Raw genomic sequence first — 21,901 nt, 5'->3', positions numbered from 1 at the left:
AATTCCTCGTCAATCTAAACTGTATTAACCGTCCGGTGTTACATCACGAAAACACGGCTAACGGTAAAATCTTAATAGATTATATTAGGTTCTCTATAATTGCAAATTGGCAAAGGGAATCTGTCCAATTTTAAAGAAACTGTGAATTAAATTAGAAATACTTTTTTAATGACTAGAAATGTCGGTGCTCTATGGGGCATGGGAATGTTGTAGGGAACCTTGCAGCTGCTCCGAGTAATAATGAGTAGTATTCAAATACTCTCGTAACCGTTTTGGAAGCGGCAACATGCTGATCTGGTCTCGCCTAATTAACTTCAAAATAACAAATCTATCGAAAAGTACATAAAGTTGGATTACATTTAAATACACCAATTAAACTTTGAAAAGGCCCGTAACGTACCTGGACAAGTGCTGTAAGCTTTGAACTTGACGGAACCTTGACACAGGATGCAACAACTGAACGCGAGTCGGCCCGTGAGTTGGTCTTCGATGAAGAAAGAATAGGAAACGACCGCTTCTCGAGTGTTCTATGGCTTTGTCAATAAATTCAACCATGGTTTGGCTCTTGAAACGAGCAACGCTTCCAAAACTAAAGTTACCTGTTTAAAAAAATTTCAACTCAATATCTGCTACACAATTATTATGAAAATGCGTTACCGTGATCATGTTCTATGCGAACATGCCGTACCCCACCATTTAACTTGAATGACAAGGAGAAGATGTAGTGATCGTCGCTGCTATCTACAAATTGTTTTTATAGAAAAAAAAAAAAATGCATCAAAATAACAGCAAGAAACATTTCCTCGATATATCGTATGTGTTACGCCACATATCGAATATCCACTTTCAAACCAATAATCAAAGTTTATTATTTCGTAATAATGCAAGTTGGCTATTGATAGGAATGAAATTAAAAGGTTAACCTCGCACAAGGAAAGAGCCATCTGGTTCGTTGGATAGTATCTGTTCAGCTGCCTCGCCAGACAAAGGACCCCAATACCATCCATGGTCTTTAACAGCTTCGATTGAAGCGGCAAAATCTAGGTTAGTTTGGTTGGTAGTCATGTCCATGCTAAACTCTGAAGAGCTATTCGCAAGAGGATCAAAACCATTAGGCACGTTATTCGGTACGTTTAGAGTACATATTCGTTCGGCTAGATCCACAGGTTTTGAACATTCTCGGGATTCACTTAAAGATGGAAGGATTGGTGAAGGGCGTGAAGGTACACGAACAAATCCAACTTCTTCTTGTGGAACAGGAGGTAAAGCCCTACGTCGGTGGGGTGAGCTCTCAGTGCACTGTTGAAGGCTTGATTTGTTTTCTGGTGTGCAAAAGGTCCACCCAGTAGGACACACCTGGTTGCAGGATTCCCCATGATATGCAAGCTGGTGATGGGACGGGATGCGAAAGACACTAAAGAGAGCCTGTTTTATTCCGGCGGCCGTCACACTCAAGCTCTTTCGACTTCGTTTTGATCGCGCATCATCGAAATTTGCGTTCTTAGATACTACGTGAGGTGTCCAAACGAAGCAACTTTTTCGCTTGCTTTCAGATGAGGGAGACTCCTCCGATTTAGACGGCACAACCATCCAAGGACGCCTTCTTGACAGAGATGTGTCTTGAAATTCCCTGAAATAGCTCTGAACTTCTTCTAGAGTCATATGAACAGGTTCACTAGACTCTAATCTTGGCAAGGCAGCAATACTATGCCTGTTTCTCTGTGTGTCTTTTTGTTTTTCCTTCTGCCTCTCACCATTGTTCAGACAATCAATGGGAAGTGAATACACTTCACAATCAGATGGTGCATGGTATGGTTCAAAGGAAGGAGCAAGTTTCTTAGTCCGTAGTCTGACCTTGGGTTTCACAACAACAGCCAGCATAGACTGTGCCAATTCAGCAGCAAATTTGGAAACAGCTTTGAAATTCAGCACAGGCATAAGTTCACCATCCTCTTCTTCACTAAAAGGGTCATCATAGAGGTGGTCCTTTGTGTTGACAAGCATCTTACTTGCATCTTCAAAGCCAGGAGGAGGATCCAATACAGGGATTTCTGACAATGTGCTATCATCGTCAGTTCCAGTGTCCATGATTTTGCATTCTGTTTGCACCAGAAAGTTAATACTATATTAGAAACCATTAATCTGAGTATGTTATGAATTGTTGAACAGAGGATTTCAAGGTGGCCATGAATACTGAGATATCCAAAGAGAAAATTTCTTATCAGGACTTTCAAGGTTTCATCGGCATCCAATAAAATAAAATTTCTAAAAAGCATAAATAGATTAGAATGCCCGTTTACCGTCTGAAAAGAAGGTCACGTAAAAGGTGGATCCGGGATGAAGATATTTGGGGCTTTCACATAACTACGTCTGGTTTTGCTTTTCTTTTCAGACACGTGTGTTTCTTTAAATAAAAAATACCAAATGCACTAGATGATCACGAAAAATAGAAGGGTGGATGACAAGATACCATTGTTTTCTCTTCTAAGCTAAGATAACCGCCATGTTTTCGTGTAGGTTGGTACGTACAACGCGGGGTACTGGAATGAGGAATGTGCGGAAGACCAGTAAACTGCGGACTACAAGAGCATGGAATCAAAAGTTCAAGCTTTTTTTTCTATAATAAATTATAACCTGTTTATAATCAACGTTACAGAATATTGTTAATTTAAGGTTCAATCTTTAACTAATAAATTCTATAAAATCTGGTAAACTAACGGCGACGAGCTAAACATAAGTACATAACATTTGACATACCGACAAATGGACAACCAGACTCCGCGATTTACCAACCATTCCGCCTTCTCATCCTGCCGCATTCCGCAAAATAGTAGTTTAGAAACTTATGTCTTGTTGCCATGAGCAACCCGCGTCGTCTGGAAATGTAAGCAGAAAATAGCCCCGTACCGGAGGCATTTTAAACATAGTAACAACAACAACAACAACCTTTGTGGGGTCAAACACATTTGCTGAATTCATCTAGATAATCAGTGCTATTGTTACAGGAAGCGGTATTTTTTATCTCGCAAGCCACGAGTGCTATATAATGAGCCTGCTGGTTTCCTTCTTCATTCTTTCGGCGTACACCGATTGTGAAAAAGAGAGTGTCTGGATATGGATAATGTGGAACGGGTATGCACAAGTAAAATTGCCATTTTCAACTCTCATTTTACATTAACAACTACATTGCCAGTTTGATTGGCTGAAACAAAGCCATGTACATGTTAAAGACTGGAAAAAAATTCAGCAAAAGATCCAACATTTGATTAAAGGAAAAACAGAAAAACTCCAGGTTTATAATTTTTGCTAATAACAATAGTTTAGATGCCACAGAAGGAACATTTTTCCATGAATTTTCACCATTGCAGGTTATAGCTGACTTTGATTTTACACTAACTAAGTTTCATGTTGGTGGGCAAAAAAATCTTTCAACCTATGGTATTTTATTCCCATAATATCCATTTTTGAACCAGAAAAAGATTTAGTTCTCTCTAGGTGTCATGGAAAGCTATTCCAGCTGGCCACTGGAATTCAAAGAGGCTATCCGTGTATTGAAATCAAACTACTGTGAGATAGATAATGACCCACTGAAATCTGTTGGAGAAAAGATCCCACTATTACTAGTTCTTTTGAGAGAAGCCTTTGAAATAATGCGACGCAGCGGATTACAGGAAAGCAACTTCAGATTTATGGTCGAAGAAAACTCGCTTCAATTAAGGCAATATTAAATTCCATAAAGAAAGTCTGATTTTGGTTTTCATTATGACATTAATGTTTATAACAGAGAAGGTGTACTGGACTTTTTTGAAGAACTGGATAAATCAAGTGTTCCTTTCTTGATTATGTCTGCTGGACTGGGAAATATAATTCTTCAAGTTTTGAACAAGCATGGTCTTCTGAAACGAAACCTTAAAATTGTGGCGAATCATGTTAAATATGGACATGATGCGACTGAAATTGTCGACGAGGTTGCGGATCGACTTGTCCATCCCTATGATAAGGGTGATATTTCCTTGTGCCTTTCAGACAATTATTTTAAGAATTTGACACACTGCAAGAATATTATTCTCTTGGGAGATTCGTTAGGGGATCTTGACATGTCTTGCGGTGCAACATTTGCAAATACCGTACTATCGATTGGATTTCTCAACGAAAAGGTCTATATAGCTTTAATTCAAGTGAGAAACAAATTATTTTTTTTTTACTCTGTTTGACATTCACATTCCAGATTGAAGAGTCCTTGGAAAGCTATATGGAACACTATGACATAGTCTTAACCGATGATCAGACGTTTGACATCCCTAATTGTCTAATTAAGTTGGTCGTAGGATAATATCACCTATGTTCATTTCATTGATTAGTCTACAAGAGAGCTCGAAGATCTAATACAGATGTTTTGTGGAGTTACGTTCATTTTTATTGTGACATGTGACCAAAAATCTTGAGTTCTGGACCTGGAAACATGCTACTCATTTTCAGCGACGGCAACGTTGTGATTACTTGTCTAGAACAACTGGTCGCCGTCTGGACGAAGCCAAGAATCACTTTTGGCCAATAGGAATTATCGTCGACGACGCCTATCGTCTCTAGATGCACTTATCGTCCGGACGACACTTATTTTTATTAGATTGCCTCAGCTGCAGATGGACTACTGTCAAAATTTTGTTTATTGTTTTTTTTTTTTTTGGTTTTAAAGTTGTTTTTTTTTTTTAAAATCTATATATATTTTTAAAAAAAAAAAATCTTTTTAGTGAAAAAATTTGCTGTATTTTTTTTTTTAGCTAAAAAAAAAATTTGCATTAGAACAGAGTAAGAATATATTATTTTTGATAGGTAATATTATTTTAGATTTTATTTAGGATTAGTGAAATGTATATTTTAGCAGCTTTAAATTTGCATTCAGTGTGTTGGAATTAATCTATTTGGCTTTAAAAAAATAAAAAAAAAAAAAAAAAAAAAAAAAAATAAAAAAAAAAAAAAAAAAAAAATTGGATCAATCCCACTGGTTGACCGGGAACACCAACAATTGAATAGTCAATTTGCTCTCATACTAACTTCATTAAAGAATTATTATTTTCATTTCAATTAATTAAATAATGAAAAAAATATGTATTTGCTTTTGTTTTTATGAATAAACTTTTGTTTAAAACTTTTTTATGTGTACTCTTTTGTAATTTAAACTTGAATAAGAAGGTAATAAGGAATATAAAATAATTTAATTAATATAAAAATAAAAAAAACGCTAAAATGTCATAAAATAAAATATTTGTTCTAAGTTTTGATTTCATACGTCATGATAGTGTTATTTGGCAATTTCATGAAAAAATTTTAAAAGGAAAAAAAATCATTTGAATAAATTTTTTGGTTTTTTCGCTTTATATTGCGCTTATCTTAAACGCAAATTTTTTCATTTGGAATTTTCCATTTCATTACATAAATTCAATTTTGATATTTTTATCTCTATTTCAGTGCCATTTATAACGGGTAATTCAAATTTGAGCAATTACATAAAAAACTAATGTATTTTAAAAATAATAAAGCAAATAAAAGTGAATAATTGTATTCAATTGTTTATTTTTAATCTCATAATTCCTTCTTAATCAAAAATTTGTGAATCAATTTAAGTTACCTTAAAATTTAAGTTCTAATTCAAATTAAAAGTTTTTTTTAAACATATATATAGATTTTAAATACATCACAAATACAACTCATTTTAAAAAAAAAAAAAAAAAAAAAAAAAAAAAAAAAAAATTGCGGTCATTTTGTCGATGGCGTCTCACATGTTGCCCAGTGGCGCGTTTGCTAGGCTTTCTCCACAGGTCTAGAAGATATTTAAAGTTGTCAACACTCAACAGTAACGTCAAATGTAAACTTGTTTTGCTGCTAGATTTATAGAGCTTATTTTACTAGTTTACTTCCCATAAATCGTTTTTCGACCACGAATTCCTACTACCTGAAGAAAAACAGGTGTTATTAAAATGGTGGTTTGCAAGTTTTTTTTAGAAGGAAGATGTAGATTTGGTGCTAATTGCAAGAATGAACACACCCAAAGTGAGAAATTTGGTTGTATAATTGTGTTTGTCAATATAAAAATTTGCCCTAATTTTAATGGTACATGCATCATTCCTGTTTAGGTCGCATTGGAAACGCCTACCAACAACAATCATTCAATCAGCCAGTAAGGCAGCAATACTTTCCACAGCAACAGAAACTCAAAGAAAGCCAACAGCAAGAAACAAACCTTGAAAGCTTACTGTAAGTTTCATGGAGAGGCAGAGTAATTGAAAATTTAATCATTTCTTATCATATTCCAGCTATGTTGTAAAAGATGATGCTACCAATTCTATGCAAGGAGGTCAATGGTGAGTCTAATGTTTGTAAAAAACTCGATTGATTATTAATACTGACATCTGTTTTTAAGGTTGTTTTCATGTTATGCTCCTCTGCTTCGGAAATTTTCAAAAATTTCCTTTAACAAAAATGAGGAAAATCTTCCTAGCCTAATAGACTACAGTGCTGAAGAGCTTAAATGGGAAGCAATGCAAAGCAGCATGAATGGACAATTCCATGATTATACTGTTAAGCTTCAAAAGCTTTCTCAAAGCTATCAAACCATTCAAAGGGCTTTGCAAAATCTTGATCAAGCCACTTCAAACTATATAGTAATTGCATTTTATTTACTTTATTTCTTACTTTAAAATACTTGGTGACTAGGTCCGATATGAGCGTGGTGAAAATGTCAGTCCAGCTGGCACAGCGCTAGGAAATATTGTCTCGTCTTTTCCTGCAGTCAACACCATTTCCAATAGCCCATCTCAATTTAGCTTCACCCTGCCGTCTACTCAAAATCCCATTCAGGCTCCAATTCAGCAACAACAAACAGCTGTTGCCCCTTTTAAATTTCAATTGCCTTTACAACAGCCTGCTGGAGCATCTTTCAGTTTCCACTTAACTCCCCAGAAGCCAGCTGCTGCATCTTTCAGCTTTAAGTTGCCATCTCACCAGCCACAGTCTTTAATAAACACAGCTGTCACCAATGAGCATAATGCTACAACAAGACAGATACCTGTTTCAACTATTCCTCTTATTACTGAAAACATTTCCCATCATCAGCTGAGTCAGATTGACCTTGATCAGTTTAAGGCTGATAAATTTTCATTCGGCAAGATCCCCCGTGTTCCACCGCCTATAGAATTACGCTAAATTGTCAGTGTAACTCTGCTGGTTTCGTCTTGTTAATTCAACTTCATCTAGAGATAATTACTGGAAAATTAAATAAAAATAAATAAAAAATATACTAGCTTAAATTAGTTTACTTAATTATAACTGTAACTCATGTTTTAATGAAGACCCGCTTTATTGGACAGAATAAAGCTACGGTTGCTGAACCCTAAAAGTTCTGGCTCTAGAATGACAGAAGCAGACGGACGTGTGAACAATGTCAGTTGTTTTCGTCCGAATCTTCCTAACTTCAGATTGTGACGAATTCTATCATGTTACGACGCATATTTAGTGTTATTTGCTCGAAGGATTATTACGATATCGATGGAAAGCGATATTATGTACGTGAGCTTATCGGTCAAGGGTAATATTGTTTAAAACTAACAAATTAATACGAAATGTCACATTAATTGAGTTCCAACACGTAGTGGTTTCAGCACAGTTGACCTAGTAAGCGAATCCACTAGTGATCGTCTTTACGCCTTGAAAAAAATTCGTTGCCACAGTATTGAAGATGAACAAGCTGCCGAACAAGAAATCAGATACCACAAACAAATCAATCATCCTTCAGTCATAGAATGCCTTGCTTTCAGAACAGTTGGCAGTGCAGATATTTCAAATAATCACACCAGTTTAGTTTTACTTCTATTACCATTTTATAAGGTGAGTTCTTAGAATACTCTTGACTTCACTTATTTCACATGTCCCCCATTACTGTCTAGTTTGGCTCTTTGCAAACATTACTGGAGAAGAGACAAGCAAGGAGAGAACCATTGCCTGATAAGCTTATTCTTAGTTATTTCCAACAAATATGTGAAGGCTTGGCTGCCATACATCTCATCGGTGCGGCACATCGAGATCTAAAACCGGGCAACATCTTACTCGCTCCTAACGACCGCGTAGTCATAATGGATCTCGGTAGAACTAGCACTGTAATTTCTAACGTACGTGAGTTCTACGCGACTTTCCATAGGTTCTGCTGCTCCAGCTCGTTTAGAGATAACCAGCTACAATGCTGCCCAGAGACTCCAGGATGATGCAGGGGAACGGTGCTCCATGACCTACCGTGCCCCGGAATTGTTTAACGTACAGAATCCAACCACGATCGATGAACGCACCGATATTTGGGTACCTTTTTGACTATTGCAAAACAAAGTTTTCATTTCGTTATAAGGCATTCTCATTTTAGTCTTTGGGGTGCCTACTATATGCTCTCTGCTATTACAAATCACCCTACGATGAGGTTTTCGAACGAGGCGATAGCGTTGCCTTAGCAGTATCCAGTGGCACGAATCATTTTCCTCATTCCACTACTTCTGGCGTCAATGCGTCGTTCAATGACTTAATTTCCACTATGCTCGTAGTCGATCCTAAAGAAAGACCCTTCATTGCCGACGTTCTCCAATCAATTGACGCTCTCAAGGCCTGCTGTAATCTCTGAAATTCTAAATCAATTATAATAAACAAAAAGAAAATTTGTTTCCAACAGCAACTTTGTTAAATTTTAACAATCGAAACATTATCGAGTCGTCAATGAACGTTGCTTTGTCTTATACTTAATAAAGCGTAGTAGATTGTCTCTTGCCGTCATAACAACAGGAAGATGATCCGCTGGCAGGCTTCGACGCTGTGCATGAACGCGATGCTTGAATGTCGGTGCCAAGGATTTTAAACGTTCCACCAGCTGAATATCATTGACTACTGGATCCGTATGGTCCTCTTTAAAAACATCAAACAGCGCATCCATAGCTTCCGCAGTCACCCATAGATCCTGAGTAAGACAAGCAGTATCTAGCAGGATTTGGCCTACTCCACGAACAATAGAAGAACGCGGCTCCAACAGAGGTGGATCAACGCCAGCTGCCATCGAACCAAGTGTGCCAAGAATTTGAAGAACGTTGACTTTCGACTGAGGCTGACAGCAATCTACTCTCTGGCAGAGGAGAGTGATGTCTTCTAGCTTTAGAAGGTTGACAATGTCTTTATGGAAAGACAATTTACGGATTATGGCACGCATAGAAGCAGTAGCGCTTTCCAGCATCTGTTCTGATTTGTCGCCCTGAAATGCCAAGACAGCTAGGCCACACCAAATATCGAATAACTCCTTGCTGCCACCCATGTCCTCAACTTCGAAAGCCATTACTATGTTGCTCAAACATAGGAATGCCATACACTGAAGCGCCTCATAACGCTTAAGAAGCGCTTTTCCTGCAACATGATATTTGTTTACTTAAAAAAACGGTTCACTACGGATTGAAAATTCAATCACATCGGTACCTGAACGATGCTGGTTTAAAGCTTCAACGATGTTGGTTGCAGGTAGTTTGGCTTTTTCAATTACCAACTGAAAAAACTGCGCATCAACGAACGCTTTCTTCAACTCGGGATTTAAATCGGCAATGCCTTCTTCAAGACCCTCATTTCCAAGGGATTCATCGCCAACAGATTCATCCTCGTAGAATTCATTCGAGTCGGCGTCATCACCAGAACAACAGATATTGGTTAATATTTCCAGCGATTTGATTTGAGCAGAGATCAACTCTTCGGCAGCTTCAACGGCATTGTTTAACCTGGATGACAACGAGTCTTCTTCCATTTCATCAGTTGCTCTTTCTTCGTCTATAAGTAAAAGTACAAGTGATGTAATCTAAAGTGAAAATAGATTTCAGTGCAATTACTTATTACCTCGCGTTGTTGGTAAATGATCTACCACATGAGATGCTGCCTTCCTCTGGTCGAGACAAAGAGAAGAAGCTAGAATTTCTATTACTTCTTGAGTTGACTGACCCAATTCTGTTTGAATAACAAACTATTTTACCACAAATACAGATGTAGCTTTAAAATGTAAATTAACCTGAATTAAGTTGTTGGTGATTTAAATTTAGAAGAATCAGAAGTGATAGTGTTCTCAGCAAAGGGCTAGATTCTTTGCCAGCAAGAAACTTCGAGATAACCTCTTTCCTCAACACTTCTGTGTAGTCTGTATCGCCTTGGTCTTCTGTTACTGTGCTAAGAAACTGGACTACAGTCGTCACTACGTCAAGGCCATATTCGTTGACGTCCAAGTAGGAAATCAGCATAGAAACTACGTTTTCACGATGCATCCTGTCAACAGCTAGGCTGCTGCATTCAGAGAGCACATTAAGTGTCCCAACTGTTTCTATGAATGTGGCTGTAGAAGTATCAAGTTTGTCTCCTGGTGCTTGATGAGGTTTCCATTGTGCTGGAATCCTCTTCAGCAGGGCAGTTAATGGTGTTAATATGTCATGTTCAATGGCAAGCTTGATTGCTTGGTCACCTCCTTTTGATACAATAGTGTGGAGAGCTGAGGCAGCAGAATGGCAAACAGATGCACTTGTATCCAGTAGCAGAGGACCAAGAACTAGAATGCAACTATATAGATGAATCCTACTTATAAGCATAATTTAACACCAAATTCACCTTTAATTAATCCTTCGTGTAATGCTGCACAAGAATCCTCATTATTTCTTATCAATCCTGCCAAAGCATGGCAAGCCTATAGAAATTTCAAAAATCATTGAAAAATAAGAAATATGAATCAAAGTTGTAAGTTACTATCATATTAGCCTACACAGTCACGATCTTCAACAGATGAGCTCTGTAACTGGTGTGAAAGTGATTTGAGGGTTTCTGTTGACAAGACAGTTCCTGTGTAAGGACTCATTACACCACAGTCCATTACGATGTCTTCAGAATCAGCTTTAGCAGCCAGTCCTGTGGGATTATCACGTGCTTGTTTATTATGCCTGTTGGCCTTAGACTTTCCCATACTACGAAATATCAACAAAACATGTAAATAATGCAGAACTAAAATATAAATAAAGTTTATAGCTACCTTATTTATCGCACAACAACAAACTTTACTATCCTAGTTTTGTATAACCAAATCTCTGGAACGAAACTAACATACAAGTCTCTCCTGAACATGTCAAGCACATGTAGCTAGCAGACGAATTAGTTTTTTCTAATTTCGTCCATTTGCAGTAACTTCAAAAGTTTGATCCAGGTGGCACTACTAATCGTAGTCGGTGTCCCTCAAAAATCGAAAATTCAACACTCAAATTCGCCATAGGTAACCTGTTATAGCTCGGTTTCAAATAAATGAAAAAGTTATTAGAAGAACAAGAGAAAGTTTTTTTTCTATCAAACAATAGCCGTCCTGAATAGGGGTTATGCATTTTATAGATGCATTATATCATACTATTCATTTGACACTCTTTGAGTCACCGGCTGCAAATGCTGCCAATTTTTTATTTGTGTTTAATTTCCTCGATTCTAACAACCTCTTAACTTAATCAGCTTATGAGCTAAACGACCCATAGATTTGGTTCATTCAGTAAATTTTTTGAAATTCATCCCAGTGATATAAACTTATTCTTTTGACAAACGGCCATATGGATTTAACAAATTGCCCAATTAAAAATTACGTTTTGAAAAACACTTTAATAAAACCATAGGTAAGAATATTGAAGTAATAATCCGTTTATTACAAACCACGTTAAATATTCATACGACGTTTAGAAAAGAGCTGAGTGACCGGTTTGGTAAGAAGACGTTCGAAATGGACTTCGAAATGGGAGCTTAGGAGGGAGTATGAAAATGATCTAGTATCCTCCAGCGGATTGGGGTGGAGGGCCGTAAGAGGCGACTGGAGCCGGCTGATGAGGTGGGGCAACGGGGGCAGAAGGATAACCACCTCCGGCTGATCCGCCGTAACCACCAGCTCCATGACCTCCTCCTGCAGAGCCTCCATAGCCACCAGCTTGTCCACCGTGTCCTCCTCCTCCAGAACCTCCGTAACCACCGGTTTGTCCACCATGTCCACCTCCGTAAGAAGGCACTGGGGCCGGATGAGGTGGTAGAGCGACTGGACCAGGAGCATAGCCTCCTCCTGATGGGCCTCCATGACCTCCGTGTCCACCACCAATCGATCCTCCATAGCCAGCAGACTGATGACCTCCATGTCCACCTCCATGCCCTCCTCCAGCTGATCCTCCGTAGCCTCCAGCTGATCCTCCGTAACCTCCAGCTGATCCTCCGTGACTACCTCCACCATAAGAAGGCATTGGAGCCGCGTGATGAACTGGTGCAGCGACTGGAGCAGGAGCGTGAACATGTACGTGGACAGGTGCAGCTCCTGAAGAGCCTCCGTAACCGCTAGGTTGGGGACCTTTATGTCCACCTCCTGCCGATCCCCCATAGCCACCAGATTGATGACCTCCATGGCCACCTCCATGTCCTCCTCCTGCAGATCCTCCGTAGGAACCACCTCCTGCTGATCCTCCGTAGGAACCACCTCCTGCTGATCCTCCGTAGGAACCACCTCCTATCTGACCTCCGCCATAACCACCACCCCCACCATGGCCTCCCCCACCGTAAGAAGGAGCAGGCCTATGTGCTGGTTGGTGATAAGCCATTGGTTGAGGAGCCGACACGATGACAGGCTGGGGGGCAGGGATATAAAGTATTTGTGGGGAAGGTGCAGCACCGTATCCTCCTCCACCTGCAAAATGTCAATTAAGCAATCATAAAAATGAAGACACAATTTAAATGGCCTGATCAGCAACGATGACATACCGCCTCCGTAACCTCCGCTTCCGTGCCCTCCGCCGCCGTAACCTCCACCTCCATGTCCTCCGCCGCCGTAACCACCTCCGCCGCCATAGCTCATACCTCCACCGTAACCTCCACCTGTGCGAAATACAAGAAGATTTTATGTTGATGTGCTCTCGTCGAAAACTTCCATAACTTTTGAACCAACTAACCTCTTCCTTTTCCTTTTGTTGCTTCAGTGCCATGAATTAGCACCAATCCGAATAGCAGAAAACATTTCATGGTATTTACATTGACCTAATCCAGAATTGAACAATCGGAAAATGTAGTTAAACTTAAATTAAAATCAAATGTGTTGGTATTGTACCTTAGGCATGTTGAATCAGTTTGCCAACACAGTGAACAACTGCCAACTGTGCTTTGAAATTTGGTAGCCGCTACTTTTATACATCGTCCACAAGGTGTGATTCTTATATTGTCAAAGACCGAAGTCACCGTCAATGAAGAGGGAAAAAATGAAAGTGAATTGTAGACGTGTGAAGTTAACTTTTCCCCCTGTTCCTATTCTTTCAATTCTGATTAATTCAGCGTGACGGCGATGGTTCACAAAGTGTCTTCGTGCTGATTCAAGGACTCTTCCCTTTCTCCCAGCCGTCTGTCCTCTCCGGGGGAAGAAAAAAAAACCCCCTTGCTGTTCACCCAGTTTTCTTTGACGAAGAGCTCGTCGTGACATTCTACCAAAAGACGAATGATCCTCTTAGAAATAGCGGGGCGAAATGTAATACACAAGGCTAGCGGCACCGAGTGGAGCCTGGAAATATAAAAAAAGGGAGAGTTACACGACTACCATATTATCATTTGTACGTAGACTTTGCAGGACTGCATAGGCTGCAGGTCATGTTGCGAAAGTTCTTTTGTTAAAGGACATAATGCTTAACTTTCTTTTCTGAAAATCCCCCTGCATTTCATCGAAAGATTTTGAAAAAGTCTTTTCAGAGCAACGTCCTTTCTTCTTCCTTAGACAATAAAAAGAAATTCAGCTAAAGTACATAAAATATATATATAGTATGTTTTTACCGTTGTCGTTTTATCAGCAATCGGTTAGCTTATATTCGTCCGACAAGAAAACGTGACTCATCAAGTTGCAGCGAAGAGAAGGGGGGATCCTTAATTACGGTGCATTTTTATTTTATTTTGTTACACCCCTCTGATGTGGTGTAAAAAGAAAACCTTAACCCATATAGGTACGGTAGTTAAGTACTTGGAATTGAAAATGTTCGACAAGTGGATGAGCACATCGTTATTGCTGATAATGTGCTTATTACATAACAGGAAAAAAAATTATGCACGATATAGAATTTTTGCTTTAGACACCGAAAGGCTATCGATTAAGCTGATATCACAAAAATAATGATTAGTGTCATCTATATAATTCTCTGATACATTTTATCATACAATTGTGAGGATGGCCAAAGAAAAAAGTCTGTTTGTGAGGGGATATAAAATTTGTAGCCACTTCAAGTGGTAATCTGGTATAGTATTTAATTAATTGTAATAATAATCGGCGGTCAGGGAAGAATCGCCAGGCCCATAAGCAGGAAGAACAGGTTCTGATGAATAGGCGTCGTAACTTGTTGGTCCTCCGTAATTACTTTCTACCTGTGGAGAATAGGAGGCCACTGGATGCGGATGAGATGAGTAACCGCCAGCTGCTGCATAAACGTAACTTCCTCCGCCGTATTCTCCTCCGCCGTATTCTCCCCCTCCGTGATGATGATGGCCCTTATGGTGGCCTTTATGATGGCCTTTATGGTGGCCTTTATGGTGGCCCTTGTGATGCCCTTTATGGTGTCCTTTATGATGGTGGCCTTTGTGATGTCCTACAAAGCAAAATTGGTTTGAAATTTGTTTTCATTTGTTCCAAACGGGATAATATAGTCAGTTGAGTTCATGCTAACATTGCCGCAATCTATATTCTATGCGAATCCAGCTAACCTTTTTCACCTCCGTATTCTCCGCCCCCGTATCCTCCACCACCGTACTCTCCTCCGTCGTGATGATGATGGCCTTTATGGTGGCCTTTGTGATGGCCCTTGTGATGGCCCTTGTGATGGCCCTTGTGATGGCCTTTATGATGCCCTTTGTGGTGGCCTAGTTGTAATCGATAAACATTTTGTTTGAACTAAACTGTTACGTTCGCTACAAGTGCATCCCACAATATTTGAAACACTAAAAAAGGAGCTGTTCCATTTCTAAACGACGTGGAATAATGCCAGTAGGGTAACTGCTTTCCGCATACCCAATTTTATCATTTTCTTTTCAAAAATATACCAATCTAGGCTAACCTTTTCCTTCTCCGTATTCTTCAGCTTGGTATCCTCCATATTCTTCAGCTTGGTATCCTACACCACCGTATGATTCCTCATCATAAGCCTAAATGGCACCGTATTTTTAATATAGTACATTTATCCAAATAAGCTAGATAAACATTGTTAATGAACTTGTTTTAAATGAAAACCAATAAACTAACCTTTCTCGTCAGTTGCCTCGGTGCAATGTTGGAGGACCACCAGGCCAGCCAATAGGAAACACACGAACGAAACCGTAAACTGTTATGATACATTAATCAGAAACATTAATCCGTTTAAAGAAAATTTAATTAAAACGAATATTTAAAAAATACCTTTCTCATATTGAATCGAGTGATACTCAAGACAAAAATGCGATTTTCAACTGTTGTTTAAAGTCGCGGCACAGTCATTTATATATCGTCGACTGTCGATACACTGCTTTCCAATCTATTAAAAACAAATGAAAAGAAAGCAAATTCGCCATGCGCATAGGGTTTTAATAATCATTTTCCCTTACTTTTCACTATAGGTTTTTTTCCTGTATGAAAAACGAAACGAGATCTAACTGTCCAACTATTAACAGTTTCGCACCTTCGTGAGATACAGTTTCCTTTCCGACGGACCGGTTGTCGACCCTTCCAATACTCCACCCAAATTTTTTTATGAAATTTCACTTTCTTCATAACTACGACATTAGCCTTTTTTTTTCATTAATTGACGGCCACAAAATAAATGAAAAGGAAAAATAGTGAACCATTATGGTTGGGGAATATGCACACCAAGAAAGTGAAATTAGTTACAAAATCTACTTAAATGCATTTTTACGTTCTTTTGTCGTCTAAACTACGCGAATGCTTCCCGCAAAATTCAGCGAAAGTTTTAACAAAGAGGAACTGAAATCAGTGGTGCCATTGTGCATGTTGGATATACACAGGACGGATAACTACAATTAGAGTTAGTTTGAATGTACATGAATTTATCTTTTCGTAAACTAAACTGCTGTTTCAAGGAAGAAGAACTGATTGTAGCCAATTCTTCTATAAAATATGTTGAAACGTCTTCTCATGCTAGTAAATTAATTTTCACCTGTTTGCAAGACCGGAACCACACACAGTGTGAAAGTTCCCATAGTGAATAAAGTCTATTTTACCGTTATTTGCCATTTTGTTCATCGTAGCGTTACCTACGGTATAGGTAGAGAAAATAGAGCAACGTCCTTCAGCTGGTCTAGCTCCCTACGCGTGAACACGACAAAGGATATAACCTACAAGAGATGACACTTTTACCTATGTCCCTACATTGAGGGGCCCCTGGAATTGGAGGTTATTACGTCTTCCCATTCATCCATCACGTAGGATCAATTTCAGAAACTGGAAAACAAATTCTAGTAACATTTTCCAGATTGAAGATGGGCCAGATGGGCCAGATTGGCAGCCACGGCCAATGAAGACAGAAGAAAGTTATGTCTAGGTTATTGTGAAATTAAAATCTTCCTCTCGTTCCTTTACAATCCAATTAAACATCGTGTATATGAAAACGGGTATATGTCTTCATGACGTCAAGGACACCATTTTCCTTTTTTGGCAAATTAAAGTCTATAGTAGTGAAGCGGAATAAAAACCTTCGAGAAATCCGAATTCATCCGATTTCTAGTGACAAATCTAATTGCATTCTATGACAGGAGAACAAATCGCTTTTTCGAAAGTAATTTAGCGAGACGAAATTGTCACACAAGGTTTTGGAAAAATCTTGGCCAAAACAGTGAAAGTTTTGAATGACCACTCCGTTAGGTATGGACGAACAATTGCTAATTCTAAAGTCAAGCTGAAAATTATTGATGTACCTGTGCACTACGGTGAAGAGCGTCCATTATTTCCAAAACGACAGAATACAATAGACAACATTTCTTTTGGGGTAAAGTGTCACGAGTTACGTTGACAGACATTTTGATTTGTTTGAATTTCAGACACTGATTTCTTTTTGTCGGTGAAAACGCTGTTCACCTGAGGTGATGATATGCCCTGACATCCGTTCACCTTGTGAATAAATTCTATTATGACTAATGGGTAAATGGGTTAGGTTACTACTGAATTTGAATAGCTGACGTTTTAGTACAGACTAAAAAAAATAAAAGGAGGGAAAGAGAGAAAATAGAAGACGATCAAGGACAAAAAGGAATGGGTAAGAAAAATGCTTAACACGTGTTCGCATACCTTTTTTTATGTAGCTTTATGTTTGATCTGACCTTGTACGATGCATTTAACTTAAATGTAAGCCCATCCTTAGAATTCCTAAGAACGTTGAACTTTATTCCTTCTATTATTCAAAGAAAATCAATTTTCACAATAATAAGCTCTTTGTATTCACGGTGATTTAAAGATTGGTTGTTAAAACAAAAAAACTAAATACATGGATGATATTTGAACGTATGCCACTGATAAGCGTGATTATAGCAAGTTTCATATGATTTCCAGAAGATGAAGTAGCTGAAGTTGACATCCACACGTCGCCAATGGTTGATCGGCTTAATACCCAGCGTATTCGCCACCGCCGTGATGTGGTTTGTGATGGGGTTTATGGTGAGGTTTGAATAGTGGTTTGAAAAGAGGTTTATGGTGAGGCTTGTGATGAGGCTTGTGATGAGGCTTATGATGCGGTTTATGATCTCCTAAATGTAAACAAACAAACGAACGAATAAAAACAGTATTCCTTAATGAAATTTGTTATTCTTCTAAACAGAACGATTCAAATAAGTTGAAACATCGGCAGCTTTAAATAACGTCCTATTAACCTCATATCAAACTCACCTCCGTATCCTCCACCGCCATATCCGCCACCACCGTGTTCTCCACCGTAGCCTGAACCTATAGGAATTTAGTTTCCAATTTAATTGATTATTCCAAAACATGAAAAAACTACTTAAAATTAACCTTTTCCTTTTTCCTTTTTCGTTGCTTCCACACCATGTTGGGCTAGCACTAGTCCAATGACTAGCAAACACACAATTGAAATGGTAAACTATCAAAAGCAAAAAACATTAGTAGGGAATTAAGCTTAGCTGAAGGAATGACTTTAAAGTTTTAAATACCTTTTGCATGCTGAATCAGGATAAGCTTGGATGAAACACAATTGCAAACTGTGGATTAAAATGCCATGTAGCAGCCATTTATATACAGAGCTGTGTAGCATTACAAACTTTTGTTTGAAAGTGGTCAAGAAAAATGGTAGAAAATTCATAAATTCCCAATGTAGAAAGTCATTTCACTCTCCCATTCTTTTAATAAACAATTGAATGGGGCGTAGGCCTTGTTAGCTGCTTACGTAACACATGTTTCTCGTTTGCTGTTCAAAAGTTCCTTCCTGAAACGGTGTAACACACGCGGGATCCAACAAACATCTTCGTGGCTTTTCGCAATCCAGTTGCTTTCACTAGTTATTTCTCGATAGTTTCACTTTCTTTCACAACAAGATCGTAAAGCAGATTTTATGGCGTATACAAGAAGCCTGGTTCCCTATAAGAAGCAAAAACCTTATTAGACTACTATAAAGGTGCTTAATGGTACAGTGTGCCTACATGAAAAAAGAGACCTCCCAAAATCACTTTGGACAATATTACACGAATTACACACTAGTGAAAGTCATCCACATAAATTGCAAGTGCCATAAGCTAAGCTACTCGTTTATGTTCATTACAACAAATATGGAAGAATCAAATAACTGAATTTCGATAGTATTGTGTCGGAGAAATGTGATACAGTGCAATCCACAATAAAGCAAACAGGTAAATTGCCAGGGCAGAAGTCATCTAGCGGCATTTATACGTGAAAATTGGCAACAGGAGGAGGAGCCGAGCGAGAAGAAAGTTAATCATCTTTCCTTCATTGGTTATGTGGGGTTTCTTAATAGGTTAAAAGGTAGACGTAATTTCACCGCTGTCAACGATTTAAATGGGGCATGTAACGGCTGTTCAAAAAAACAAAAAGAAATTGTGCCATTAAAGTAGTAAGTAAAGGACTAATCAAGCGACTCCAAAAATAGAAATAGCCACCACTTAGATGACGAGAAACTGCAGAAGAAAACCGTGACGAAGAAATGGTCATCGAGTACTTTTAAACACGGCCATTCACACGAATTTCCGTGAATGGCTGACTTGATTGAACCGTGTAATTCTTTGCCATGCGGATTGTTATCATCACGTGATGGCAAAAGATTCTTTTAGACTGTAGATGAAAGCATTCTTTATTCAAAAAGTTATAGTCATGACTGCAAATGAATCGTCACCTGATTTAAAAGAACAAGTCAGCAGTTGCTTCATGCTTCATTTTCTGGCGAGCAAAACGCGACCAAAAGTGTTTTACGACACCCACTCGTATTTATCGAGAAACTCTTGGCTGTTTAGCGAAGGTTAACGTGACCCATAAGAGTAGACAAGTGAGCATTAACGATAACATATCACGTATGGTATAAAAATAGGTAGCCTGTGTAGCCATATAAGAGACTCACGCATCAGCACCACAACATGGATCGTAAAAAAAGGCAGAGAGTTATCTGTATTTGATCAGCTACATCCTGTGTGTATCGGTTGAATAGATTTCTCAAACTACTCTTCATTAGACGGAAGACGCTTACGATGTGAGACATACGATGAAAACTGTTGTTGTCTTCCTACTTTCTTACGTCCTTTTCCTTTTGGCAAATGGTACGTGACATGAACAAACGTGGAGCAAGAAGACAGCTTCGAGATTTAAGCAGTTAATCGTCTGTCCTGGTAAAATTATAGCCAACGTAAATGTGTTTGTCTTTCCTTATGAGTTGGTTCTTCTAACCAGACCCTGGAACGTTCAAGTTTCGGTTTCCTTCGCAGAATATTAGTGGAGGGACAGCTGCAAATTCGCTCGGCCCATCTATTTTCGTTTTTGGTAACAATACTTCAATAATTAAAGTTGCGGTTTTTAGGAAATCATTCATTGCTTACGTGCTAAAGAAAGTACAGTAATTCACACAGTTACTACGATAAGTTGATAAGCTCTCTATTATTACAAACAACAACAGCATTCATATACTATAACAAGAAAAAGCTTCATAAATGATGATGAGAACGAAAAGTTTCAAACTGTTGGATGGGAAAATTGGTAACGGAATATTGAATTTGTAGAGTTAATAGAAAACGAAGATCCGTTACTAGTCATCAACTCGTCATGCTACTGGCGTTGATACAAGACAGGAACATACACAAGTGTGAGACTGTAACTGAATTTGTTCTCCAATGGGAGCTGATAAATTATTACAACGCAATACTAGGGAAAGAAAAGTATAAATAGAAGACAAGAAAATCAATCTTTTGGACCAGCTGAGAAATGAACTGTTACATTTTCACACCTTATTTCTTCTTCCTTCCTTCACTGGAGTTAATGAGGAAATGTATCACTGATGCTTGGGTTTCCCATATGCAGGGAAGGCTTTCATTTCTACATTTCCTCTTCCAGCAAACTCTTGATCTTCGGGAGTGTCGGTACACCGTACGAGTAAGCAATTGCTAGAGCAAGTAGTTTGCCTACTTTGTTTTGTCCACCTGGGGCGATGGGATCTGAGTTCAGGTGATGGCTACCTGTTGGTCCTCTAATCGATGGGCTGTCTATTATTGCATTACTTATTCTTTCAGCGTGCCAAGAACTGGGTTCCTCAGGGCGGATGATGAGATCTTCAGGTGTAAGGTGCACACGCGGTGGCCCGTAAGTAGAAGGACCGTAAGGACGAGGATTGCCTCCATGCCATATTGCTCTTCCATGATCACTTCCTTCTGTTCCAGCGTTCCAAATTTCATATCCTGTTCGAGAGTAGTGCGGAGATGGAAGTGCCATAATGGGAACCGATGCGAGATGTACTTTTGATGACGTATAAGCTGTTAGTGGCTGAGGGGCAAGGACTGAAGAGGTTCCATCATATTCTTTGGAAACTAGAAAAAGGACATTAAACATTTGTTAAATTTATGCGTAGTTCAGTTGTGTCACGCTTTCAAGTAAAATTGTGCGATACCACTTGCACTGCCATGGGTTCCACTTTTGTATCTTTTACCGCCCAACTGAAGTCCGTGGTTAGTCTGTCCACCTAATTTTCATGTTAAAGAACAAAACGAGAAGTTGATGAATATGCAAGTGCTCAATTGGTCAATGTTTTTTCAGCGTGTTAACCTCTCCTTTTTCCTTTAAACTTTAAGGCTGCGTCGGTCACATGCTGGCCAAGTATTAGACCGAAAAGGAGCAACACTTTAAACGACAGAGGGACCTATTGAATATTTAAAGAAAATTTTCACTTTGATCGGGGCGTTAAACGAAGTTTAATTCCAGAGCCAAACGGAACAACGTTGTTGGTGATGGTATACCTTGCGCATGATGAAACAGACTACAAGCCGGCACTGAGAACGAATTCCAACTGGGCTTAAACTAGTGTGTAGCGGTCGCTTATATAGGCTATCGCCAGTCGGTCATTCGGTCTGATTCGATTGGCATAATTCCATAACGTATTAGTTCATCCATATTACGTACCTAGCCTTCGACGGGATGGTTATACGATCAAGTAAACATCTTCGTGGCTTTGCGAGAGGCTGAACCTCAGTAGAGATGTGCACAAACCTAAAAGAAAAAGAAAATTTAGGTTATTTTGGTTTTAATTTTATGGTTAGCAAAATTAAATGGCTACATTGTTTACTCTATATTCGAAGAAAATTTGTTTACAGTCTACTAATAAATTATTTA

General features: G+C 38.7%; 9 protein-coding genes across 12 annotated transcripts; 3 read left to right on the top strand and 6 right to left on the bottom strand.

The window, feature by feature from the left end:
• Positions 1-2: 2 nt before the first annotated feature.
• On the bottom strand, positions 3-2,889 carry LOC116929055. The gene is made up of 7 exons (XM_045178387.1): positions 2,758-2,889; positions 2,471-2,579; positions 2,301-2,404; positions 924-2,099; positions 658-741; positions 401-599; positions 3-328 (listed from the first exon to the last, which is right to left on the bottom strand). The coding sequence occupies exons 4-7, from the start codon at positions 2,086-2,088 to the stop codon at positions 190-192; spliced, it is 1,587 nt and encodes a 528-aa protein (XP_045034322.1). The 5' UTR covers positions 2,089-2,099; positions 2,301-2,404; positions 2,471-2,579; positions 2,758-2,889; the 3' UTR covers positions 3-189.
• A 20-nt stretch (positions 2,890-2,909) lies between these two features.
• On the top strand, positions 2,910-4,403 carry LOC116929072 (cytosolic 5'-nucleotidase 3). Its single transcript, XM_032936231.2, has 6 exons — positions 2,910-3,132; positions 3,194-3,292; positions 3,369-3,438; positions 3,496-3,718; positions 3,785-4,157; positions 4,229-4,403. The coding sequence occupies exons 1-6, from the start codon at positions 3,115-3,117 to the stop codon at positions 4,331-4,333; spliced, it is 888 nt and encodes a 295-aa protein (XP_032792122.1). The 5' UTR covers positions 2,910-3,114; the 3' UTR covers positions 4,334-4,403.
• On the top strand, positions 4,372-7,295 carry LOC116929065 (nucleoporin NUP42). 3 transcript variants are annotated; one of them, XM_045178391.1, is made up of 7 exons: positions 4,372-4,502; positions 5,820-5,854; positions 5,911-6,063; positions 6,135-6,255; positions 6,315-6,362; positions 6,422-6,662; positions 6,715-7,295. In XM_045178391.1, exons 3-7 carry the CDS (start codon positions 5,979-5,981, stop codon positions 7,201-7,203), a joined length of 984 nt encoding a protein of 327 aa, XP_045034326.1. In that variant the 5' UTR covers positions 4,372-4,502; positions 5,820-5,854; positions 5,911-5,978; the 3' UTR covers positions 7,204-7,295. The 3 variants fall into 3 exon arrangements, with proteins under 3 accessions (XP_045034326.1, XP_032792113.1, XP_045034325.1); XM_032936222.2 differs by having other exon boundaries at positions 5,820-6,051; XM_045178390.1 differs by having other exon boundaries at positions 5,820-6,063.
• A 121-nt stretch (positions 7,296-7,416) lies between these two features.
• Positions 7,417-8,709, top strand: LOC116929066 (serine/threonine-protein kinase 16). The gene is made up of 5 exons (XM_032936223.2): positions 7,417-7,585; positions 7,650-7,884; positions 7,944-8,139; positions 8,195-8,349; positions 8,411-8,709. The coding sequence occupies exons 1-5, from the start codon at positions 7,494-7,496 to the stop codon at positions 8,660-8,662; spliced, it is 930 nt and encodes a 309-aa protein (XP_032792114.2). The 5' UTR covers positions 7,417-7,493; the 3' UTR covers positions 8,663-8,709.
• LOC116929052 (HEAT repeat-containing protein 3) lies at positions 8,697-11,236 on the bottom strand. The gene is made up of 7 exons (XM_032936202.2): positions 11,078-11,236; positions 10,814-11,012; positions 10,663-10,738; positions 10,076-10,603; positions 9,907-10,014; positions 9,499-9,840; positions 8,697-9,429 (listed from the first exon to the last, which is right to left on the bottom strand). Exons 2-7 carry the CDS (start codon positions 11,009-11,011, stop codon positions 8,741-8,743), a joined length of 1,941 nt encoding a protein of 646 aa, XP_032792093.2. The 5' UTR covers position 11,012; positions 11,078-11,236; the 3' UTR covers positions 8,697-8,740.
• A 472-nt stretch (positions 11,237-11,708) lies between these two features.
• LOC116929060 (glycine-rich cell wall structural protein 1.8) lies at positions 11,709-13,302 on the bottom strand. Of its 2 annotated transcripts, none has more exons than XM_045178388.1 (4): positions 13,163-13,302; positions 13,008-13,092; positions 12,820-12,933; positions 11,709-12,745 (listed from the first exon to the last, which is right to left on the bottom strand). In XM_045178388.1, exons 1-4 carry the CDS (start codon positions 13,169-13,171, stop codon positions 11,847-11,849), a joined length of 1,107 nt encoding a protein of 368 aa, XP_045034323.1. In that variant the 5' UTR covers positions 13,172-13,302; the 3' UTR covers positions 11,709-11,846. The 2 variants fall into 2 exon arrangements, with proteins under 2 accessions (XP_045034323.1, XP_045034324.1); XM_045178389.1 differs by having other exon boundaries at positions 12,820-12,867.
• Positions 13,303-14,203: 901 nt separating this feature from the next.
• Positions 14,204-15,593, bottom strand: LOC116929083 (histidine-rich glycoprotein). Its single transcript, XM_045178386.1, has 5 exons — positions 15,479-15,593; positions 15,326-15,404; positions 15,141-15,227; positions 14,791-14,946; positions 14,204-14,675 (listed from the first exon to the last, which is right to left on the bottom strand). The coding sequence occupies exons 1-5, from the start codon at positions 15,485-15,487 to the stop codon at positions 14,341-14,343; spliced, it is 666 nt and encodes a 221-aa protein (XP_045034321.1). The 5' UTR covers positions 15,488-15,593; the 3' UTR covers positions 14,204-14,340.
• Positions 15,594-17,483: 1,890 nt separating this feature from the next.
• Positions 17,484-18,393, bottom strand: LOC116929091 (transcription factor Sox-1). The gene is made up of 4 exons (XM_032936259.2): positions 18,235-18,393; positions 18,077-18,164; positions 17,954-18,010; positions 17,484-17,814 (listed from the first exon to the last, which is right to left on the bottom strand). Exons 1-4 carry the CDS (start codon positions 18,241-18,243, stop codon positions 17,672-17,674), a joined length of 297 nt encoding a protein of 98 aa, XP_032792150.2. The 5' UTR covers positions 18,244-18,393; the 3' UTR covers positions 17,484-17,671.
• Positions 18,394-20,160: 1,767 nt separating this feature from the next.
• On the bottom strand, positions 20,161-21,678 carry LOC116929084. The gene is made up of 4 exons (XM_032936248.2): positions 21,529-21,678; positions 21,338-21,431; positions 21,183-21,254; positions 20,161-21,102 (listed from the first exon to the last, which is right to left on the bottom strand). Exons 1-4 carry the CDS (start codon positions 21,535-21,537, stop codon positions 20,615-20,617), a joined length of 663 nt encoding a protein of 220 aa, XP_032792139.2. The 5' UTR covers positions 21,538-21,678; the 3' UTR covers positions 20,161-20,614.
• Between the last annotated feature and the right edge of the window lie 223 nt (positions 21,679-21,901).

This window comes from Daphnia magna, linkage group LG8 (genome assembly GCF_020631705.1).
Source record: "Daphnia magna isolate NIES linkage group LG8, ASM2063170v1.1, whole genome shotgun sequence".
NCBI lineage: Eukaryota > Metazoa > Arthropoda > Branchiopoda > Diplostraca > Daphniidae > Daphnia > Daphnia magna.
This window is presented reverse-complemented; position numbering and strand designations above follow the sequence as displayed.

Bases quoted from the DNA above. Each gene is read 5' to 3' on its own strand.
- LOC116929055 (XM_045178387.1), bottom strand. From the start codon at position 2,088: ATGGACACTGGAACTGACGATGATAGCACATTGTCAGAAATCCCTGTA. The intron at 600-657 runs GTAACGCATTTT...TTTTTTAAACAG, and splicing joins TCGCATAGAACATGATCACG to GTAACTTTAGTTTTGGAAGC. The intron at 329-400 runs GTACGTTACGGG...ACTTTTCGATAG, and splicing joins AGCTTACAGCACTTGTCCAG to ATTTGTTATTTTGAAGTTAA.
- LOC116929072 (XM_032936231.2), top strand. The intron at 3,719-3,784 runs GCAATATTAAAT...TGTTTATAACAG, and splicing joins GAAAACTCGCTTCAATTAAG to AGAAGGTGTACTGGACTTTT. The intron at 4,158-4,228 runs GTCTATATAGCT...TTCACATTCCAG, and splicing joins TTGGATTTCTCAACGAAAAG to ATTGAAGAGTCCTTGGAAAG.
- LOC116929065 (XM_045178391.1), top strand. From the start codon at position 5,979: ATGGTGGTTTGCAAGTTTTTTTTAGAAGGAAGATGTAGATTTGGTGCT. The intron at 6,064-6,134 runs GTTGTATAATTG...ATTCCTGTTTAG, and splicing joins CACCCAAAGTGAGAAATTTG to GTCGCATTGGAAACGCCTAC. The intron at 6,256-6,314 runs GTAAGTTTCATG...ATCATATTCCAG, and splicing joins ACAAACCTTGAAAGCTTACT to CTATGTTGTAAAAGATGATG.
- LOC116929066 (XM_032936223.2), top strand. From the start codon at position 7,494: ATGTTACGACGCATATTTAGTGTTATTTGCTCGAAGGATTATTACGAT. The intron at 7,586-7,649 runs GTAATATTGTTT...TCCAACACGTAG, and splicing joins CGTGAGCTTATCGGTCAAGG to TGGTTTCAGCACAGTTGACC. The intron at 8,350-8,410 runs GTACCTTTTTGA...TTCTCATTTTAG, and splicing joins ATGAACGCACCGATATTTGG to TCTTTGGGGTGCCTACTATA.
- LOC116929052 (XM_032936202.2), bottom strand. From the start codon at position 11,011: ATGGGAAAGTCTAAGGCCAACAGGCATAATAAACAAGCACGTGATAAT. The intron at 10,739-10,813 runs GTAGGCTAATAT...AAATTTCTATAG, and splicing joins CTGTTGAAGATCGTGACTGT to GCTTGCCATGCTTTGGCAGG. The intron at 10,604-10,662 runs GTGAATTTGGTG...GTTGCATTCTAG, and splicing joins ACACGAAGGATTAATTAAAG to TTCTTGGTCCTCTGCTACTG.
- LOC116929060 (XM_045178388.1), bottom strand. The intron at 12,934-13,007 runs GTTAGTTGGTTC...TATTTCGCACAG, and splicing joins AACAAAAGGAAAAGGAAGAG to GTGGAGGTTACGGTGGAGGT. The intron at 12,746-12,819 runs GTATGTCATCGT...GACATTTTGCAG, and splicing joins AAGCGGAGGTTACGGAGGCG to GTGGAGGAGGATACGGTGCT.
- LOC116929083 (XM_045178386.1), bottom strand. The intron at 15,228-15,325 runs GTTAGTTTATTG...GTGCCATTTAGG, and splicing joins CGAGGCAACTGACGAGAAAG to CTTATGATGAGGAATCATAC. The intron at 14,947-15,140 runs GTTAGCCTAGAT...GATTACAACTAG, and splicing joins AGAATACGGAGAAGGAAAAG to GCCACCACAAAGGGCATCAT.
- LOC116929091 (XM_032936259.2), bottom strand. The intron at 18,011-18,076 runs GTTAATTTTAAG...AAATTCCTATAG, and splicing joins GAAAAAGGAAAAAGGAAAAG to GTTCAGGCTACGGTGGAGAA. The intron at 17,815-17,953 runs GTGAGTTTGATA...GTTTACATTTAG, and splicing joins TGGCGGTGGAGGATACGGAG to GAGATCATAAACCGCATCAT.
- LOC116929084 (XM_032936248.2), bottom strand. The intron at 21,255-21,337 runs GTTAACACGCTG...CATGAAAATTAG, and splicing joins GTTTAAAGGAAAAAGGAGAG to GTGGACAGACTAACCACGGA. The intron at 21,103-21,182 runs GTATCGCACAAT...TCCTTTTTCTAG, and splicing joins AACCCATGGCAGTGCAAGTG to TTTCCAAAGAATATGATGGA.